This window comes from Lepisma saccharinum, chromosome 22, assembly GCF_977018435.1.
Source record: "Lepisma saccharinum chromosome 22, izLepSacc3.1, whole genome shotgun sequence".
Classification (NCBI taxonomy): domain Eukaryota; kingdom Metazoa; phylum Arthropoda; class Insecta; order Zygentoma; family Lepismatidae; genus Lepisma; species Lepisma saccharinum.
The window spans coordinates 16,085,326-16,108,388 of record NC_139250.1 but is presented as its reverse complement, the minus strand read 5'-3'; the positions used below and the strand labels follow the sequence as shown (position 1 = coordinate 16,108,388).

At 38.2% G+C, this 23,063-nt stretch overlaps 1 protein-coding gene across 1 annotated transcript in view; it reads right to left on the bottom strand.

Annotated features, from left to right (window-relative positions):
* Positions 1–1,364: 1,364 nt before the first annotated feature.
* The window catches only part of ND-24 (NADH dehydrogenase ubiquinone), a 33,516-nt gene continuing 11,817 nt past the window's right edge, over positions 1,365–23,063 (bottom strand). The window contains exons 4-7 of the mRNA XM_083143641.1: positions 19,161–19,348; positions 14,283–14,490; positions 5,469–5,545; positions 1,365–1,763 (exon numbers count right to left, since the gene is read on the bottom strand). Of these exons, the coding sequence (XP_082999767.1) occupies positions 1,670–1,763; positions 5,469–5,545; positions 14,283–14,490; positions 19,161–19,348 (567 nt within the window). The 3' untranslated portion in view covers positions 1,365–1,669. The remainder of the gene's footprint in view (positions 1,764–5,468; positions 5,546–14,282; positions 14,491–19,160; positions 19,349–23,063) is intronic.

Genomic DNA, 23,063 nt, shown 5'->3' with positions numbered 1-23,063 from the left:
GCACGTGGCTAAAGGCTGTCATAGCCCATCAACAATCCCCCTCTTAGACTTTATACGTTCAATTCACATCTGCGGCGTGATACGATACCTACACAGTTTGTCCCATCGATAAACTACTAGTTGTCCTAAATGTATAGTGGAACATATCATATACCTACAGTTATGATTTCAATAGAAAGACTGTTCCTCAACCAGTTGATGCCTTATTTGCTACACAATAAACAAACTTCATAATTTATGAACTTTCACCACAAATATCAGTTTTGTGTGTGTAATTTAAAATGTAAATTCATAAATATTTATAAGGGAACCTCAAGCCTTTGCACATTGAAGTTAGTAATATATGTATGTATTAATCCCATGTATCAAAGAAAAACCAAAATTGCAACAATCAAATGGTAAATGCCAATAACCACTTACTGTAGTAGATTTCTAGTTGAAAATAGTTCAAAACAGGACTCCTTTTCTTTGTTTATTTTAAAACAGTTACCAACACTCCTACCAAATGTGTTATTGCAGCAGCCTTGTTTTGTTACCCAAAACTTGTATTGAAATTTGATAAGTTTATTACATTCGTCACTTGAGGACAGTGCCAGATTAACCCTCGCATTACCAAGCGGGGTATTCAGACTACCCCAGGTTGATCTTTCCCTATAATAATTTTATCTGAAGAGCTGCATACTTGTGGTTTCATGACTTTGTCCTAAAATGATTGAAATTGTATTCACACTCGTGACTGACTCAATTTTTTTGTTTTTATAGTTATTATTGACGGGATATATTGGTGGGGTTGTGAGACTACCCCGCTTGGTATGAAACGTCTTATCTTCTTATTTGTCAATAATGAAGGTTTTACAAAATATGTCTCTCATTCATCTTCGTTATTTAATTTTTCCATTGTTGAGTTTTACCATACATCCATTGTTTAGCTCAAATAACATATATTGTTCTCTATTGTGTCAGGTTACTATTGTTGAGTTGAATTAGAGCGTGCATACATGGCAACGCTGCACTAGTGTCACCATACGGTGTTTATGTTCAGTTTAAATACTTTTAATAATTTGAAAAACTGTATTTCAATACTAAATAAAGATATTCATTGAAAATAACAGAATCTAAAAACAAATATTACACTAAATCACAAGATTGTATTGGGGTAGTCAAAATACCCTGCTGGGTAAAATAAAGGTGTCGAAAAGCTTGGCAAAGGGAGGATTAATAAGGATGAATAATGAAATAGATGATAGAACAAAAACAATGAACCCAGGGCTCAAACATGGGACGTCTCACTTAATTTCTTTGCAAACCAACAACAATATTAATTTAACAGAGTATCACATCATAAAATCAGTGAAACCTATGACGAATAAATTATGACAGATTCCACTCACTTTAAAGTTTTAATAAACAACTACAATCATTCTTACATATGTACAAATTACATTTTCCAACAATAAGTTAGAAAATTACAAGAACAAATTCAATTTCCAAACTGACAGGGTAGCATCTTGCAGTGTAAATACAATACATGGTTGTTATCAATTCTTGAAAAGTTGTTTCAACAGCGAATAAATAAAATAATTTCGGTTTTGAAATAGAAGTTAAATTGCATATGATTTTCTTGCTTCTCTATTTGCAATTGGAGACACTAACTAAAGTAACAAATGTTCTACAATCCAGGTTGCATTTTAAACCCTGGTCCGTAAGGCTCTTCGGTCAACGAAGTGGGGCCACATGATGGTTCACAAGCATAGCGACCACTCCTGAAATACAAAAATCAAACATTAAATCAGTGGCTGCTTGTTGTTAGGAATGTTGATAGCGTCACTCCAAAGAAAACACACTCCTGCCACTGAAGATCCCGGTATGCTACGTTCATTGAACATAATGCACGTATAATGATCAAACTTCTATTATGCATAAATTGATTTGGTTTATTTTACTTCGCATTTCTGCCACTTTTTGCTAATCACGAAGATTAGGATGCATGATGATATATGAAATTGATGAAGAGACACTCGCACAGAACACCTATGCCCAGGAAGACCCCCAAGACCCATGGCATCGTAGTGCACTGTGCTAACCACTGAGACCTGCAATTTTATGCATAAACGTGTGTGTGTGTTATTGCATAAGGATATCTCATAAGAGGTAAGTATTTTCATTGGCTGCTGGGAAATAAAAATCATGTAAACAAAAATGAACATTCCAAAGAGAATATATCCCAATGATCATAGCTCCATAAATGCATCTCTCTGTACGAACACACACTAACACAGATATGTGGATAACATACAGCAGAACCTGAATGTTTACATTTTTAGGGGACCAAGGTAAAATAACTTAAAATGAAGCAAATTAAATAACCATGGGAAATTTTACAACATTCATGGGACCATGAAATATACTGTTGGATAACATAAAAATGGTGAAGATAAAATTGGGGATTCACTGTACATAAAATGTGTGTATGGGTGCTTGTGTGTAATTTTGTGCATAATGCAATCATGTGGGCATTATTTTAAAATACTGCAATGTATAAAATTGTACGAACTTTTCTTTAAGTGATCTAAATGATTTTTTTTTCTTTCCTTCAAATAATGTATATGAAATGTTCAACGAAACCTGTAGAATCTTTGTTTCTTAACCCTGCGTTGGTCATGCACAGTCTCTAGTTCCGGGTGTGGTTTTAACATCATTATTTATCAGTGATTGTTTTGTCAACACCCTCCCTCTGTCTAGCTGAGTCTCTAACCTTCCTCTTGAACACCACGATTTTGTTTTCATGTTAGAAAGATTTTCGAGCTACTAGGGAGGGTTCAAGAATTTCCCTTGCTGTCTGAGTCATGCGCGACTATGGGTGTACCTACTGTTTACTGAAAATCTGGTCTGTCGTTCCTTGCTCCACTAACAAAGAGTGCCTTTTTGTAATTTTATAGAATTTCTTATAGCTTTGTAGAATCTCAATTGTTCACAGAAAAGATTTAATAGTAAATTGAAGATTTGGCGATTTAGACCAATAATTTTGCATATTTTAAAAACCCGGTCTCTGACACCTTGTGCGACCATCGACGTAATATCTTAACCCACGAAGGGTTAAGCATCCCTCTCCCAGAGTAAACATGTTGACGGAAGAAACACGGACAACTTGTGTAGGCCAGAGGGTCTAAAACAGTGAGAGATTAAATCCACAAATTTCTAAATATTACAGGACTAAACTGGACAATATTTATGCATCTCAGACTTCAAAACGAACCATATATTATTACAATCCCTTTTATTATTATTATTTTACCTTGCCTTCCTTTATACCTCTTGAATTATTTTCACCGATGATGAAATCAATTGAATATACACATTGACACATCCATTGATCTGCTTCAGTAGCCAATGGCACTGATTATTTTTTTGCCAAAGATTCCAGGTTTGAGTCCTGACCTGAGTATGAGTTTGAATCAACTTCATCTACTCAGCATTTCATGCTCATCACCCCGAATAGTCACGTGTGCCAGAAAAGCACTATAAAATAAAAAAATATACAAATATGACAATCCATTTTGTTTATCGAGGATACGAACTTGGGGCCCCTGCATTTGTAGTGTATTGAGCTACCCACTCCACCATAGAGTCCAGGAAATGTATATTTACTAGGGATGGGCCGATATGAAATTTTGGCCAATACCGATAAAGTACCGATATAAAATTTACCGATACCGATAACAGATATTCTGCTGATCTGATATAAAATTAGAAATGGTCCTTGAAGAACCTGAAAGGTTCACTGACCTCTTTAATAAATGTGTGTTTCAAGGTGACTGTAGTGCAAAAGAAGTTGCATATTTAGTAATTTACTTTTTTATAAAGTAGGGAATGGATACCATCCATAGAAATTACAACAAAATGGCAGAATTTTGCACTAAATTTTCAGATAATAATAGATATATTGGATCGGTAAAATAATCTGTAATTTTACCGATAAACTGATACACCGATATGCCTATATCGGCCGATACCGATAGAGTACCGATTAATCGGTCCCATCCCTAATATTTACCAAACACAGGTCAGCTTTGAATTGGGAATTAACTGCTTTACTCCCTACCACACCCTCGAAAAACAAGGAACTATTACCAAAGTAAATAATACAAGCATTACAAATGTGATGTTTCGTGTTGCACAATTGGATAGCTTTTTTCAATTAATTTCGAAGGCTCACTGTCTTCATTCACTAAGGGTACGGCATCTGGAGCAGAGATCTCCTGGCAGTGAGCCTTCGAAATGACTCAGAAAAAGCTATCCAATTGTGCAATTCGGAAACACCACATTCATAATACTTAAACCATGTTTACCTCATCCATCATGAATACAAACATTCTTCTGCAAAATCAATTACTGAAACGACTCACCTTTCTCCTAAAATTATGTACCTTGTTACGTCCAGGTGCTTATCATAATGACATTGACAGTGTGGAATATGGGTGCTTTTTCAATTTGACTGTGATTGCATCTTTATTATAGATTCCTTGTATTTTGTGCGAAACTCGCTGGCAACACTGCTCTCTCCTTTCTGCCCCTCTTACAATGCTAGAGTAACTGCTCTTACCCAGAGTTCCACCAAAAGCACTCTTTTCAAGGGCCTCAAACTTATCTCAGTAATTATGAGTATTTCAATATGTGAGCATACTATGAATAGTTTTTTACAGGAACTTAAACACATCCAGTTTCATACAATAATTCAAAGAAAATTTCTTGTTAACATATCCGCATACCATTTAAATGCCAAATTTTTTGCCATGAAATACCATTTAAATTTGGCAATCTCCCGTGATGGTTGCACAGCAAGACAAGATGTCAAATATTGTGAAAACTATCCAAGCAATTTATGTGAAAGTACAGTAATAAGTATGCACATATGCAGTTTACTTGAAAAATAAATAGAAACTCTCCTAAAAGTTTTGATCACCCACATCTGTCCATTTCCATTCCTCAACCTTTCGTTTTTTTCCTGTCACAGCCACCTCTTCCTCACTTTCACTACTTTTACTACATTCTTCATTTTCATTAACACAAAATGAATCGCTGTGTTCATCTCCACTTCCAAAATCCACAATTTTATCTTCATCGCTATCAAAAAGCAACTTTTCAATCGCAGAATCTTCTACAACATTCTTACACATGTTTGCAAGACGTAACAAATGAAGGTTTGTTTACATGAGAATTTACTGAACAAAACATGCTTGAAATGGTATGAAAAACTTAGCAGCACAAACACGTCATAGATTCAAAAGACCATACAACCTCTGCCATCTATTGACTGAAAAAGAAACTACGTGATGAAAATCAGGAACCTGTCGATTCGACGACTAGGTATGGCAAGTGAATGTCCAGACAGGCCGTTGATTCGACGACTAGGTATGTGGATGGGTTAAGTGGAAATATTACATAAAAAATACTAAGAATTCAATTACCTGGGACCAGGAGCTGGTTTATTTCCTGCTTTTAGTTCATCTATAATTTGTACTGTATCTTCTTCCGTCAAATCTTCCTGTTGAAGCAAATTTAAAAAGTATAAGTGACCACATCTTTATCAAGGAACTAAATTATCAATAATATCAGTACAATTTTATAAGACAAACAATACCCTATACTTATGAGAGAACTGTGCCTTGACACCCATGTCACACCCTTCTTCTGTTTGGTAAAAGAAAATTAGGGTTTTTGGACTATAGGGTTATAGCCTAATCTTTACTGAACAAAACGAGGTATCATTTGTAACTCTAGCGTTCGTGGTTTCCAAGAAAAAAAATATTATTCAAATTCGCGAATTTCAAATTTCACTCTTCAAAACACTCCCAGCGCTAAGGCAAAACTGGGGAAATCGGCCTGGCGTGTAAGGGTTAAGCCATGACATCATTTTGCACCAGTCTGCACAGAGCTGTTGTAGCAGACGCATCAAAATGGCGTAGTCTGCAGTGAATCTTGTTCTGATCCATGGAATCTATTCTGTAAGCAATAGGACAGAATGCCATGCAAATTTTATTGCATTGTGGGAAAATAAACTGTCAACATCTTACATAGTACTGCTACTTCGCTTGCGTGCAAAATGTTGAGTCATCTAATAAAGATGAATGTACATACGCTTTCCAAATCTAGCCTTCATTTGCTTCATTTAGAAGCTTTCCAGATTTCACTACTTTTAACTTCATTTTTTGTTCACTACTCTGATGAATGCCGGTGAATTCTGGAAAGTGGCCCCAGCATCTAATGATTTTTCCTCAACAGGCACCAGTGATGAATCGAGGGGGTGGCCTAGGGAGGAAAATCCCCTCCAGAAATAGAAAAGGTTCCCCCCCCCAAAAAAATGTTCAATAACTTGTCAGAGCATTCGGACAATAGCTAAGAAATTTAGCAACCATGTTTACTTTAACGTAGAACATACTTTTCCTGGCCTTTTCATAGTAATAAGCACTGATTCAGTCTTCTTCATAATTAACAGTCAAAATAAAGAACGAATTTAAATTATTGCCCATTTTGATAATTACTAACTAGTAATATATAATAAAATTACATTTCATTGAAACTCAACGTTTGGAGAGGCAGGGCTGGTGTAATCTGAGCTTCTACTGTTGTAAAGAACAGAGGCCAGAAGTAGCGCACTACTTGTAGCATCGCTAATGTAGCTAGCGTATCATGCCAAAGGCATGACTCGAACCCAGGATCCCAGACAACATAGGCCGATAGTCTAATCACCTCATAAAAAGGGCCCAAGTATGAAAGAAGCTGGAAAGGAAATGACACCTGCGTTCTTCAGCGAATCTTCTGGAATCGCAGGAAAGAAAATTCAAACACAGCTTTATGCTGAAAGCACAGTTATCGAGCCGAAAGTTCAAATTTTGAGAGAATATTTATCCCCCCAGTGGGTATCTGAAATCTATCATGTGCACAGTCGTAGCTTCGGAATTATACAGTGCGATCGAAAAGTACCCACACTCACTTTTTAAGAATTTATTGTGTAGAAAGTAATACACATGGGAACGAAAGGAATACATATATAAATGCTTTAGTCCTTGTACTACACAGAAAAATAAATGTAAACCAAAAGTGAGGTATACTGTAATGGCAACGGTCGGTAAAACACAAACAAGATGACATATAACTTTAAGCGCATGAGGAAAAAGTTTCCATAACACAAACATAACGCAACACAAACTGAACATAATCACATCAACACACAATGGAGGTTATGCTGCACTCTCTATGGACATTGCAAAGTAGTGTTTGGTTTCCAGTTCATAGGAAGTGTTGAAAATGGCCGCCATGTTCCTGCAAACACATGTCTACACGCTTACACATGTTCCGCGACACCTTCCTCAATGTTTGCGCTGGAATTGCAGCAATAGTGTCAGAAATTGCTTGTCGGAGTTCATCCAATGTGCGAGGGTTGTGTGTATATACTCTTTCTTTCAGGAACCCCCAAAGAAAGAAATTGGGGGACGTGAGATCGGGGGAACGAGGGGGCCACAAATTTTTGGAGATGATGCGGTTCCCGAAAAACTCGTGCAACATAGCCATTGTGTCGTTTGCAGTATGGCATCTTGCCCCATCTTGTTGGAACCAACATTCACGCTCATCCTCTTCCAACGTAGCCACGAATTGTTGCACCAAATCCCTGTACACATCACCATCCACTGTGTCCTCAAAGAACAGGGGTCCAACAATCCTTCGTCGCAAAATGGCACACCAGACACCGACCTTTGCAGAATGTAGCAGTACTTCATGCAGGGCATGTGGGTTTACAGTTGCCCACATTCGGGTGTTTTGTGAGTTGATGTATCCACTGAGATGAAACCATGCTTCGTCGGTAAAAAAAGTTTTATCGAGAATGGCCACATTGTTGTGTGTGAAAGCACGGAACCACTGGCAGTACTTCATACGCTTATCTTTATCTAACGCTTTCAGCTCCTGGCCGACTTTCACACGATATGGGTGAAACTTGGCTACTTTCAGTGCCTTCTGTGTGGATCCATATGATACTCCAACTTCTTGTGACAAACGTCGTATAGATTTTCTTGGAGATTGCACCATTCACTGACTCACGTTCTCTAGGAATTCGTGTGCGACAACCTTGGGTCTTCCACTTCGTTGTCGATCATGCACTGAGCCTGTTTCACGAAATCGGCAAACAAGATCATACACTGCATTTTTCCTGGCACCGGATCATCAGGGAATAGACGTCTCCATTTCTCCACACAACCTTTGTATGTCTTACACTCAAAATATGCTTCTAACAAAGCGATTCGCTGCGCTCGCTTAAAAGGCATTGTCGACCGACTGCACAATAATGACTCACACCACTGACTGTAATAGCAGTGCAGCTCTCCCGGGACGTTATCGAATTCTTCAAGGTCATACCAGTCACTACTAACAACGTTGCCAACTCATGTTGCCTACTGACCTCGTAGCATATTTTCAAAGTATGAGTGCCGGGACTTTTCGATCGCACTGTACAAGCAGTTGAACTAAGAAAGTTATGGCGTGAACAGTTGTTGCCTTAGGCTTATAGTAGGATTATCGACCGGCGCTAAAGGAGTTACAGCAAGGAGTAGTACGCTATCGGAAAGGAGTTTTATTTCAGGAGAGTTACATCACTGTTTCATCTACGAACCAGCGAGTCGATCGTCACTTCGAGATCTACAGGTAACGAACATTCCTAAAATCCTTGTCTATCATTCTCTCACACCCCTGCCAGACCAGTCAATTGAAGTGTTTAAATTTAATCGTGAGTGTAGTTCTTATTTCACGAGGCAAGCCCCATGCTTGGTAGAGTGTTGACGTAGCTCCTCAGGGCTATAACCCCCTCTTATGATACACCTCTCGCAGCCAATTAACATCGAATATCAGGCTTCACATAGCCTATCTACAATCCCTTACGCTAAACAAACTGGTGTTTAGACGCTAGCTACAAAATTTGTAGTGGTAACTATAGCGGCGCTACATTTTGAAAATTGTAGCTGTAACGAAGCTACAAAATTCCTGTAGTTGTAGCAAAAATTTTGCTATAGCTACATTTCTTCTCTGCATTTTGAGGAAAATTTTGAATGCGACCACAGCGTCGAAGAAAAATTCGACATTAACACTTACTTTTGCAGGAGGTTCATAAAGACAGTCTATTACATGAAAATAACGTATAATCTAGATTATAGATATCTGCGTAACTTATTTATTAGAATAGAATACATCTAATATTCAGATAACTAAACTGAAGTGGCATATATGAATATATTCTGGCTAACAGCTATGTTTTTTGAGCTGCATGGCTATTTTTGGGAGAAACATGCCTCATTTGCTGCACCCCTGGGGAAAAATGCCTTGTTTGCACCACCCGAGGAACAAATCCTGTGGATATCCACGGTGTAAGAGACAGGTAAATGTCATTAATTGTTGTGTAAAACACATCTTGCAGTGCCAAAACGAGCAATCCATGGATGAACAATGACGAAGCATTCAATGGCTCAGTACGTTAACAGCATTGATCATTGTTAGTACATAGGATCTCACCAGCAAGATATTATTGTTACAAGAACGATAGAAATACACTTTCTGCAATTACAATTATTTTTGCCATAATATATGTTCAATAATTTTAAAATTCCAGTATGTTTAGAACACTCGGGTTTACACATCAGTTTCCTCAATATACTTTTTTTTATTGTAAAAAGTATGTACGAGTTATTGACTTTTCTGCAGAAACTATAATTTTCTTTAGTTAATATACAGTTTCTAAATGAATGTGTTTCTTCTACACTACAGTCCTGTTTAACCGAATTTGATGGGACGATGATGCTTCAGTTGAATGAAAATTCGTTTAAACCGGAATAAAGGTTTTTTGATATTCAGTACGTGCAGTATTTTGATATACAGTACATATGAATTTCAGCATGTAGGCATAAACAAAAAGCTTACAATAATACGTAGTCATTTAACTCAAGAACATGAATTACAGTAACATTAAGGCTCTGGTACAAAAAGCCGTACGTAAAACACGGTCCCGCACGAGTAACTGCTTTTTTTTTAGTGATTCGGTTAACCTGGAAATTCGGTTAATTGGGATTCGGTTAAATGGGACTGTAATGTACTTTTACGTTGCTTTCTGCCACTTTTGGCTAATTGTGAGAATGAGGAAGAATGATGATGAGTAGTGTGGGATCCATCCTCCCAACTTTTCTAGTTTTTGTTTTGAGTCCACTTTATGCACAGATAAGCTAATCGAGACTGAATTCAAACCACTAGTGCCTCTGTCAAGTAACGAACCTGAGGCCCTTTGAGTACAAGGTGACAAAATTTCCACTGTCTTTTCAGGGTAGCACACCCAACAGGAACCTTACATAAAGCATCGCTCCATCTGCTGGTCATTTAACTATACCAAAGAAGCATCCCCCAGCTACCGGCAATGTTAGAGCAAACATCTAACGAATGACTGGAATTATGATAATAAATAACGATCTATTTTGCAGTAAGTACAGCTATCATACTAGGGCACCGCTACGAACAAACACAACTGCATACGCTCAACCTCTCTCTACCCCTCCACCTGACTAACATGAAAGAAACTGTTTCTTGCATGTTATCTTTTTATTTATCTTTCATAATCAATCGGGCTGAGAAGTTGAGGAAAAATCCTTCTTTTTCCTAGTGTTTCCGAAGACGAGGCCCAGCATAATATATGTTAATTTTGGGTCATTGTAGGCCAGAAAAGGGTGGGTTTTATTTGTCCATTTTTGCCTTTTTTTTAGGTCTTAACGATTCTCTTTTGCAACTTCACCTTCTCTCGACTACGTTTTTACTGCCCATTCTAAATTCGATTCATCATCAGTTCATCACCTCTTAAACATCCTTTCTGTAGTAAAGAAATAAAAAAGAAAGAAAGAAATATATTTGAACCATCCCTGAAACAAGAGAAAAACCTTTTTGGACGACTGAAATAGGATCCGAAGTCCTATTTCTGTAACCCTAGTGTGGTTAGGCCAAATATGATTCTTCAAATTATTGTTAATCTAAAAAAAATATAATGTCTGAAAGAAGATGCATTTCATTCATATAGCTTTTTTCGTGCCGTGTTCCATACCACCAGAAATTTTTATTTTTTTTATTCATTAAATATGTAATTAAAACTAAAGTTATTAATTAATTTGGATCACATTTATACGTCCTATTTTCCATTGTTAGGTCCTTTTTTGATATTTTTTTTCCAAGCCCTAGTAATCAACAATGTTTTGTGGAAAATGTGTTTGTATGTTTATAATGACTGAGTAAACAATAGAAAACTGAAGAAAAATGGGTTGACAAGAAATCGGGACATTTTGATGTCCCAAATTAGGTCAGAAAAAAGGGACTGTCCAGACTAAATCGGAACATCTGGTAGCCTTATACTAGGGGTTTCTTTTAACCTTTAGTCCCCCGCCGTTCCATATGTGGAACAAAAAAAGTATGTCCCTGTCAGCCGCGGTTGCACATATGGAACAAACAGCTTTAGATACAATTATCGAGGGTTTGCCACACTTATATATATGTATATTGAGGTTGAAACACTGACAGTTCGGTTCAGGAACATGTGTTTACGAAAATTCCAAATCCCCCCCTCCTTTCTCAGAATATGTCACGTGTTTGGGCTCACACTTGACAGACACAATGAATGCTTGGTATTTACGATGTTGTTTTCCTCCAAGCTTACGTTTTGCCTTATTATTCAAATTGTATTGCACCCACGAACATGAATCAAGTTTCAATCTGTTGGAAAGGTCCATTCTTTGAAAAAAAAAGCAAAAGCTCCGGCTTTTCCCCAAAGTAGCTGGAGAAGAGGGGGCAAACTCCACATTTTATGTGTTTTTTCATTGAAATTCGGGGGATGCAGCCCCCGCCCATAACCCTCCCGCAGTTGAGGCATACAAATTTTACATGGTTGCATGCACCGATGTATTACCTGCAAAACAAAAGTTATCCGAAGTAGATTGGTCCCATAGTGCCAGAGTTATTACGATTTTTCTCCATTATGTATAGGAATTCAAATTTCGTGCTCAAAGCCTCGGCGACACTGGGCTTACTTTCATCAGACCGCGCAGCGTACTAAAAGTTAAATATCCATGTGGTTGTTTCAAGTTTTTTTATGCAGAAGTAGGGCAAAAGTAGCGAAGTAGCTAGTAGCGCACAGGAGTAGCGTAGCAAGCTACGTTTTGGTAAATCTAGTAGTAGCTGTAGCGAAGCTACTTTTAAAATGTAGCGTTCTGATCACTGGTAACGAATATCAACTTCTTGCAGCTACTGTAAAGGTTAGTCAGTGAACAATTTGCTGTGGAATGGTGGTGACGTGCTTGTGTAGTCTTATCAAATGTTAGACCCAATTTAATTACATATCAGAGATAAGGGTAGGGTTACTAGACGTCCTCTTTTTTCCAGACATGTCCTACATTTTAGCCTTATGTTGGGCATCCGGGAGGAATTTGAAAAAAATAAAATCATAAGTGTCATACATTTTTAGTGTGAATTAAGAAAATGCATGTTTAAGTTGAACAAAAAATATCAGAGCAAGTTACAAGTCTATGGACTGCAGTTCCAAACTCAATACTGAAATCCTGGTGGAGGCACATAATGATTTGGATCTCACTTTTAACTGTAGGTCCAGTCCCGATTAGCCTTACTGTGCATAAAGTGGACTTAAAAAAACAACTCAGTACTGAAATTTATTTTGATTCACTGTCAGATATTGGATTCGCTTATTTCAATTTCTAGATGAAGGAAAAAAAATCATTCCAGAAATCCAAAAACCCGAATGAGGAAGATACCACAGGTCATAATGTAAATTTTAAGGGAGTATTTTCATTAATTTTCATTAATTGATGAGAGAAATTGATTTTCATAGATTCTGTAAAAAATTTGGTACTGGTTCGGTATAATTTCAGAGTTTGACTGTTGAGAGTTTCATAAGCATACTTTGACTAAACATGGAAATTTAAAAAAAAATTGGCTCCTCTGAGGAAAAAAGACTGAAAACGAGTGCAGTAAGAAGTATATTGTTTAATATTGATTACAAATTTGGGAATTTTGTAAAAAAAAACCCTCAAAAATCATGATTTTTAAAAACTGAAAATATGTCAATTTTACATTATTTGCTAACATGTTCTAGTAATGTGTATTATTTACTGTGCATGATTTGTGTCCTACATTTTGGGACAGCATGTCCTACATTTACCTTATTGTGATCTGGTAACCTTAGGTAAGGGGGGGGGGGCAATTTAAAAATATTAGTACTTCTTTTATTAGTATTACAATTTGATGCCTATGACATTCCCCCCATGAAGTTAGATATTCTCCCGGAGGAAAGTGATTTGATTCACTACTGTACTGATGCTGAGTACTGCTTGCTTATTGAAAATGTGAAGGGGAAATAAGAGAGACAAATACACTAGACTCTCGCTAATCCAGCCATTCCTTGCACATATGGGTGCCGGATTTGCGGAAGTGCTGGATTATTGAGAGGGTCGGAAATTACGTACTACTATGTAGTTTAAACACATAGGGACTATACACGTGTTTCCTTTTAGAAGCCACAGTATGTACTGAACTTTACTGTAAGAAAGTCACAATTTCAAATACTGGACGTATGTATAGCATTCTTTAACATTTCTAACTAACAACATTGTTGAACACGATAATTCATTGTTGTGCGCGTCATTTCTGCTTGAGTGACTACAGGCCGGATGTGGGCCGGACTACCGAGAGGGCGGACTAATGAGGGCCAGATTAGCGGGAGTCTAGTGTAATGCCAAATAATCAGGCAACATATGATATAACAACACACACACTGAACTGGCATGGATCTAATCATGAGTATTTGAAGATGATATATGAATTTGAATTTAAAATTTTGGGTGCGTCAGCACTAAGGCTATTTTGAACCAGTCACATTATATGGGGTCCAGCCCCTTATCGTTACACATAACAACTCTAACGTTGCATAACTAAAATCATAAAATATCATAAAATATTAAAATCTTCTGACTTTCATTAAAAGCTGAGGCTGTAAATGAGCACTCTGCACAAATAACGACAAAACACAGGACAAGACAACACAGACAAAATTTTACTGGCCATGGGGCCAGTCGCCAGAGCCTCGTTAGTCTGCAGTCCAGGGTGTACTACGTGGAAGTGAGGTTTACAATTAAGATGATATATGAGTCACGAGTAATATTTTATAGAATCAACAATGAAAACAATTCTATACTTACATAATAATCATCGTTTATTTGCATCATTGGTGCATTAACACATGCTCCCAGACATTCTACCTCTCCTAAAGTAAAGAGGCCATCCTTAGTTGTCCCTCCAACCTCGACGCACAACTTCTTTTTCAAGCAATTTAGAATGTCATCGGATCCTCTTAACCAACAGGGTGTAGTTGTGCAAACTTCTACGCAGTATTTGCCAACTGGATTCCTGAAGGAAAATAAATTAAAGATACTAAAGCAGCTGATTACAAAAATCCCAATATCAGTGGCATAGCGTTATATTATGCCCGAACGCCCGGCGTTACCACATTTAAAATTTCAAAAATGCGTAAATGCTGTGAATATAAAGTAAAACTTGACTAATTTCATATATGTTTGATCTTCGTGGCATTATAAAAGCTATTTTCCAGGATCAGCTTGCAACGCTCTGTGAAACGCCCTCCCTTGCCCGGGAAAACAAATGCTACCACTACCTAGATAGAGGCGGCAAAATCTCCCTCAGACAAGCGAAATAGCGTTACGGTCCAGGTTAAGTTCGTGTGTAGGAACCGGTGACCAACAGTGCATAGTGATAAGCCATATCGAATATAAACAAAGACATATGTACTTTCAAATAACCACCTCTTTACCTGTAGCCGGGAAGCGGCTAGCTGCATACCTGAAAATCACGGGTAGCGACATGCGTACGAAATGATATAGCCCAAAATTAACATGAAAATAAAAAGTATATTCTATTCATAATCAACAAAGATCAATTTACTACATCTCCCCCTCTTTCACTCTCACTTTCACTCACAGAATCAATCCTCTCGGGGTCATCGACACAAAGAATGATACATGACATGTACAGGTGTTATGACGATAAGCCCTAATTATTGCATTCTCAATTAATTTTACCTTACTTTTTGTCTAATCAGGTCATTTGTGATTTTGCTCCAGTGCTACTCAAATCCTAGCCAGCCCTTACTTAAGTTCACCTTTTTTAAAAAGAAACTAGTCGGCGCGGTGACAATACATTATTTGATCAGCATAAACAAAGGCGTCTCAACGGCAATTACATTCACGTGGGCGGACGTTTTCCTTTTACAAGACCTCACGTGGTTCCAAACATAACAAATAACCTCCGTTGAGTGACGCAAACATATACTCTCTAGCAGGCGGGACTTAAACACTTCGCCGCGACGAGTAATTCATATTACCAGGAAAATACTTTTACCAAATAATCACACATGCGGCCTGACATAGCTAGCACTGACACATAAAAAATGAACAAACCTCAAGTAGATTAAACAATTAAGTGGGCGGCGCTTTACTCTAATAGTACGCACTTTAAACAAATACAAAGGAGCACAGACAACAATAAATTTAAGACCATTAAAAAAAATATCACAAGGAATAAGAAAAATTGACCTGAGACGAATAAATTACAAATGACAAGCGCGACGGGAGTTTGATATAAAATTTCGAGTTGAGTGGGCGTTTTCAAAATGTTGACGAATTTCAAGGGCGTTCTCTAAATCATTCGGGCCGTCACGTGCTGACAATCACACAGATGAATACATTACCAACTCTCAGCTTCCGAGGTGCATCCTGGCGTCGTTATGGGCGATTGAAAAACACGTAGTATTCACGCGAAAGGTTTCCTTGGTCGCGACGATGAAGATGCGAAAAGTGTACATACTTCTGGTTCCTCGGTTTCTCTTCCCCTCGGGATCGGTGAACATCTCCGTGGTCTGGACGTCGGGACGTCAACGTGGCGGCTGGTAGGCATCATCGGCGTATCAATAGGGCGGCGTTCGACGTCTCTCTCTCTCTCTCTCCATGGCGGCGGATAGGCATCATCGGCGTATCGATAGGGCGGCGTTCGAAGTCTCTCTCTCTCTCTCTCTCTCCATGGCGGCGGATAGGCATGATCGGCGTAGTCTCTTCTGACATCGGGCGAATCGACGTAACGCAGTCATCTCTCTTCTTCCTCTAGCCCGCCATAGTTTCCGGTGTTCCTCGTTTCTCAAAAAATTATGAACGGCGTAAGGTAATCACAAAAACACGGTCTCGCTTCAACTTCTCCCAGCGGTTGAGGTAGGTGCACTCGTGTAGACTTACTGTCTATCACACACACTGGTGTTCGTAAAACACAACAAAGTCCACTGTACACGCAGCGGTAGCACGAAGGTGCTCTCGTTACAAGAATCGCGGCAAAACTGTACACGGAGAGGTAGCACGGAGCTGCTCTCACTACAAGGATCGCGGTAAGACTGTGTGTCGAAAAACCATGTCCTTCGTTTTATTTAGATTTTGAAAAATGACGCTAGGCGTTCGTTGAAGTGACGCTTCCGAAGAGGTCATTCCACTTTGCTCTATTGTCTCCCAACTGGGACGAGCCGTGCTCGAAGTTGAGTTTCTGCGGATTAAGCCTCAGCCTCGCTGTTGCCCATAGCTCAATTGCAACCGGTGTCCACAAACTGATCAATTACAACCGATTTGATCTGGCGTCCGTAATTGTTGCTTGATCGCGACGAAACTCCACATATCCGTCCTTGCACACATGCCTCTGCGCTGGTATAAGTTTCACGCGAATCTGACCGCTGGAAACCGAGATATTTAAATGTTTGTCACTACGGTCGAATTTCCTAAGCTTTAGACGCATAACGTGACCCTTCAGGTGCTCACCCTTAAGACACACGAACGTCTCGTTCCTCCCGTCGGCTTGGCAAAAATCAAATATGTATTCTTACAAATTAAAACTCTCAACGCTTTGAATCAACACATTTTTTACCGCTATGGACAATAATAATAATAATAATAACGTCGGTAAATCTGACTGTCACAGCTCCACTCTCAACACTCGTTCTACCATCTTTTTTCAATGCCTTTCCTGGCCAGACGCCGAGCAGGTTCGGCGTAAAATACTCTATATTCCTTGATGCCTTTCTGGAGGGAAAGCTTCGATGTCTACAGCATGCACGTAAATGCTCTCTTGTACGCCAGCGTACGGAGCAGCAGAGGTCTACCATGATTGGTTCATGTGACCCTTCCTGCCTTCTGAAGCAGACGACAGTGGTAGAATTCCTACCCAGTTCTTCGCGCTCATGCAACTCGTGCTATGTGATGCTACAATACGCAATATTGACTGACGTAACTTTACCAATCTCAAATACACCGTTTCTTAATGGCCACCGCATTGTATAATTTCCGCACGAACAGCGATGTGCATTAGAAACTAAAAGATCAACACAGTTTTTGTCAAATAAGTTGGTTAAGTCCTCGTGGTAGAAATTCAGCCTGTGGCTGCTCTACCACTTAACCCGGAAAACTATTATTTTTTTTATTGTTATTATTTTTTTCATTATTATCTAACTGCTTAATATTGTGTCAATGGAAATGTTTAGCATTCATTTGAAAACTCTTAACATCGAATTGTCTCTGGACAACATTATTTTAAAATGTTTATCAGCATTCTCAAGATGTAATAAACAGTGGTCTGAATTACTAATCGGCACTGTTACGTCAGTAGAGTGTACGATATTTGGATCATCCACCCACCTCCGTGTGAGTGCTTTGCACAGTGCACCAAGACGACAGAGGTCCCTGGTTCGAATCCCGGCGTGAGCACGGGTGTTCTTTGTCAGTGTCTCTTCATCAATATCATCACTCATATTCATATTCGCAATTAACCAAAAGTGGTAGAAAAGCGAAGTAAAATAAACCAAATCAATCAGTAGTTGGATCATCCACAACAATGACGTCTACTGTTGTGCAGAGGCGCTTGTGATTCAGGTAGGTTTTTAATGACTTGTGTCATGCAGAAAGGTATAAAAAAAGGTATAAAACACCAGAGTTCAAAACATTTGTGGCATAGTGAGGCATCTAATTTTCTAGCTAAAACATGCATGGATGATGCTTTATTGAAAACCCAGCTGATTTCAGGCAAATAATACCTGTGGCGATTATTAAGCAAGAAAGGGCCGAAACTTCCGTCGGACTTGGCGTTCCCAGCCGAAATTTCCATGCTACGCCACTGACCAATATTACAACTTAATGAAATTTATAAAAGATATTCGGGGTGTCTACCTCTCTAGAAAAGTCATGGAAATATGAGGGAATTTACATTTTCTGGAAAAGTCAGGAAATTTACTTTTCTGGAAAAGTCATGGAAATGTCAGGGAAATTTGCTGTGTTTCTGGAAAAATCAAGATTTTTATGGAAGTGCACTAAAAATAGGTTCTTAAAAAAAGAAGACAAGGGCAAGAGAGACATTTTAAATATGTTGTGGACAAAATATGCTACAGTTTGACACACTGAGTATTACCGGCAGTTACAGTCGAAATTTCATATTAAATACTGCAGGAAAAGGTGTCATAGTTTGAACTATTTTCAACTAGACATCTACTGCAGTAAGTGGCTATAATCGAGAGGCAGCGTCAACAAAAAGGAGAATTTATTTAGATTAAAAATTTTTGGCAAATTAAAAACTATTTTTTTCACAGACCTTTAAAGGTTTTTGAACATATTTTTCAGGATTTCCAACTTAGTTGAAACTCATCAACATAGTAACATCTATCGCATGAAGATAAAAATATGAGCTGGCAACTATGAGGTCACAAATAAACAAGCTATGATTTTATTCCACACAAAATGTCAAACTCAACTCAATTCCATTTGATAACAAGAATGAGAAGTTTGTGAAATATCACTATTGTAGGAAGCAGAAATGCACAGTTTATAATATAATGAATAAAATATAACATAATTTGTATCTTTGCTAGTTTTTAAATTAGACAGTGTAGATAATTCTGCCTATGACTATAGTGCCGTATTTATCAGGCTGTTATCACCACAACAAGTAAATAATATTATGTAGTTAATTTTTCAGCATACCTTTTAAACATAGTGTAAAATGTTGCTACCTCATACACTCTCATTTTGGGCATTTTCAGGAAATCTGCTACATGATGCATCGCTGAAATAGGAAGCCACCCATGCTGCCTTTGGGCTAAGTGGAGGAGAGGAATCAGTGCAGCCCTCTCATGGCCTTCTGGGTAAATACCTATTATAGCTTCAGCCCTCTGCACAATGAAAAGAATGAAGAGTTCATTTAAAATTTTGATAACCAATCCAAAATTCGTGGAAAGTTTTGTTGGATCGAAAGAAAAATTTGTTTACAATAAACTAAATTGAAATTAGTCTGTCTCCAATTGTACTTATAATTGGTTTACAAGTTTTCAAATTTTACCCACAACATCAGAAAAACACGATAGGATAAATAATTTATACACAGGGTGTAACAAAAATATGCGATAATACGTCAAGAATGGATTTTTCGTGCATAGAGAAGAAAAAAGGTTTATGTCAACATAGGTCCAAAAATGCGTAATATCTTAGTAATAAGACCTTTTAGTTTGGTTAAAATTAATTTCCCCCTATTTAGAGCCCTGTGAAGCCCCTTCAAAGCACTGGATTGCGGTAAAACTTTGTATACAAGTTATGGACACCACGGTCAAGAGGGTGCTGATGAAAAAAATATACCGTAGTTCAAATTTTTGCCACCAGTGGGAAATGTGGCACTGAAATCTAGTGCACAGCAGAATCTGTTACTGGACCACTGATCATGTATGCACGTTAAACTGGCTTGTTTAATGCATACGAACCTTGAAGCAAGCGCGCAGTGGAAGATTTCCGCCTTAAAGGTCTACTTATTTGCTATGGGGCAGCTATGCTATTCGAATGTACAGATATAACACTGTTCCAGATTATGCGAGTTTATTTACATAATGTGCCGGCACAATTTGACTACATAAATAAATAAAGTTTGTTCAACAATAAACTCGCTGAAAGAAAAGCATTGTCTTCTCAATTAGGCCAGTTTGATGGATATTCGTTTAACGAATTAATAATGAACTAAATCTGTCTTTTGACTGTCAAGTCACTTCTTCACGTAGTATAGAAGAGAAAGATTATGAACAACATATAATTGAGTGAGTGCAAGATCGGAACTTAAAACATTACGGAAAGTACTTCTCCTTCTCCTTCATATCGTGGTTCCTTGGACACCTTCCCAAAGTGTCTACCTTGAGGAAAACAACTTGCTCTCCCTGGATCAGAATCCAAAATGCGCTGCCTTAAGGGCTGCGAGGTCGCACCGAGGCTTCCTTATTACGTCATTGCATAACCGATTCTATTGACCTCTAGTGGCAAAATTAATAATGATTCCATCAATCTGGCACAAATAAAACAGAAATATAACAAAATGATGGCTCCGAACGCAGTACGGTCCAAAGGCAAAAAATAAAGTTTTACATATCAGATTTCTCTGTTATTTCAGCAGTACATTTCCAACTGGTGGTGAAAATTTCATTTATTTTTTCATGAGCATTCACTTTCCTACAGTCTCTATGACCTCTATACAAAGTTTCACAGCAATTGGCGGTTACAAAGGGTTCCGAGTAGGGAAATTTTAATTATAACCATCTGATACTTGCAGGTCTTATTACTCAGAAAATACACCTTTCCGAATACACGTTCATACAAACTTTATTCTTCTCTACCCATGAGGAGTCCATTCTTAAATTATTACCATATCATATTTTTGTTACACCCTGTATATTATGAAAACACACTTATAACTCACTTGAATTCTTAATAATACATCTAGCGCTGAGCCATCACCAGTTTATAACAATAGTATCAGTCTTGGATAGTAGCAGTCAGAATTTTATAACAGTTCACAGTTTGGATATCTTGGGAGAGAGTGGAAAAATGCTGCATGACACTTTTGTAGGTCTAAATAGTCTGGATATTACACAAAATGCATAATTTTCATATTATGTAATAACACTGTGGGGGAGGATGTATTCTGTGATTAAATGACTATCTCGGGTGAAATTATGTAAAACTGGTAAATGGCTATCATATACTACTTACAACTGAATATTTATGAATACTGTGATGGAATTAGAGCCTCCCCGAAGAGTAGCGGTAATGTCGTCACCTTGTAATCAATGGGGTCTGGGTTCAATACCTAGTATAGGCATAAAGTTGTTAGGATCCAACTTTAAACTGTAGGCCCAGTCCTGATCAGCTTTTCCCTGCACAAAGTGAACTTAAAATCTGCTAGTATAGGTGGAAATTGGTAAGAGTATACACTCACTATAAATACATTTCAAATACGTCATCCTCAGGTGATGAGGGCATCCACGATGGGGTCATCGTCATCGCCTTGTAATCAACGAGTCCCGGGTTCGATATCTGGTGGAGGCACATTGCACAATGGTTCGGATTCCACTTTAAACTGTAGGTCCAGTCCCGATTAGCCTATATGTGCATCAAGTGGACTTAAAATAACTCAACTCTCAGGTGATGACTGACTACAAACCTTCTTGTTTATTAAATGTTATCTGCTATTGTGAATTTTATCACACTAATGCTATTGTTGGGTCATATCTAAACCAAATAAACAAACACGTTTCAGATTAGCTTCAGAACAACTAATGTAATATTATGCAAAGGAAGCTGGAAAAAAATAAGAAAAAATACAATAGCATAGCCTGAAGGTGGCTTAGGTCGATGTCATACATTACATATGACAATTACTGAAATCTATTGGGTCATATTAGGGTGGGGTAAGGGGGGCTGTGTGGGAAAATTTTTAACTGAGCAGATCTCTTTGGTTGCTATACTAGTCGCATTTCCAGATGGCAACTGGGAAACACCGAATCAGCGATCAGTTGAATTTTCTTCGACTAATATCGGGCATTATCGAGTAACAAGGCACCGAATGCTGTTAGCAGGACAAAACGAATAAGAGTCGGATACACCACATGTTGGCAAATGCACTGTAAAGCGAGAAAGTTCTCCGAAAACAATATCGTCATCTCCATAAATCAATGGGTGTTAATGGTACAACTGCACACTGGTCCTGCACAATGGTCCAGAACGACCATCCACAGGTCAGTATGCAACTGGCAAAAACAGAAGTACGCTTGGCAATGGTGCTTCGGGAGACGTTACCCCTACAGCTTTTATTTTGCAACTGAGTTTGTTGATACCCATGGAGCCACACACCACCAAAGACGATTGGGGGGACAAATAGAGCCAGAAATAGCCATGAAGGTCTGCCACCAGCTGGAAATGCGACCAGAAAAATATAAAGAAATGGTTCACTTTTGGCACATATCTCGGATTTCCCCTCAATTCATCACATTGTGTGCCTTCGTCAGGAGTTAGGACACGGTTTTTAACTTTAAAACATAATAAAAAGCAAGAATGTTATTAAGGAAGTGAGATAAAAGATAAAAGGCAAGTGTCTAGCTGGCAACTGATCCTCAACCAAAATGGCTACCAAATGGTTATAGGTGGCAGCACTTACTGGTCACTATTTTTTTCCTGAAGGGGAAGATGACACATGTTTTCTTCCACATCAGCTGAAGAATTCCATTTTGGAATGTAGTTTGTCATTGAAATATATAAAGAGGTGCACCATCATACACACTTTTCCAATTTGTCTGCTTCCAACAGTAGTTTACATACAGGTTGTGTGTAACAAGTTCCAATTTTGAAAATGAATAATACAGTGCACAAACTTTCAACATCAATCCATTAAAATGCAAGGTAGAAATCAATTTGTTGTGGAATCTTGCTGGGGGAAAGTTCGATGGTAATTTAAAAGACAAAGGTGGTCAAGTGACATTTCATTCGACATATGGTTCCTCATTTCCCCAATTGGAGAGAAAACCACAGCCATAAATCTAGAAGTGTACATCGACAAAGAAGGCTAGTTCGAGT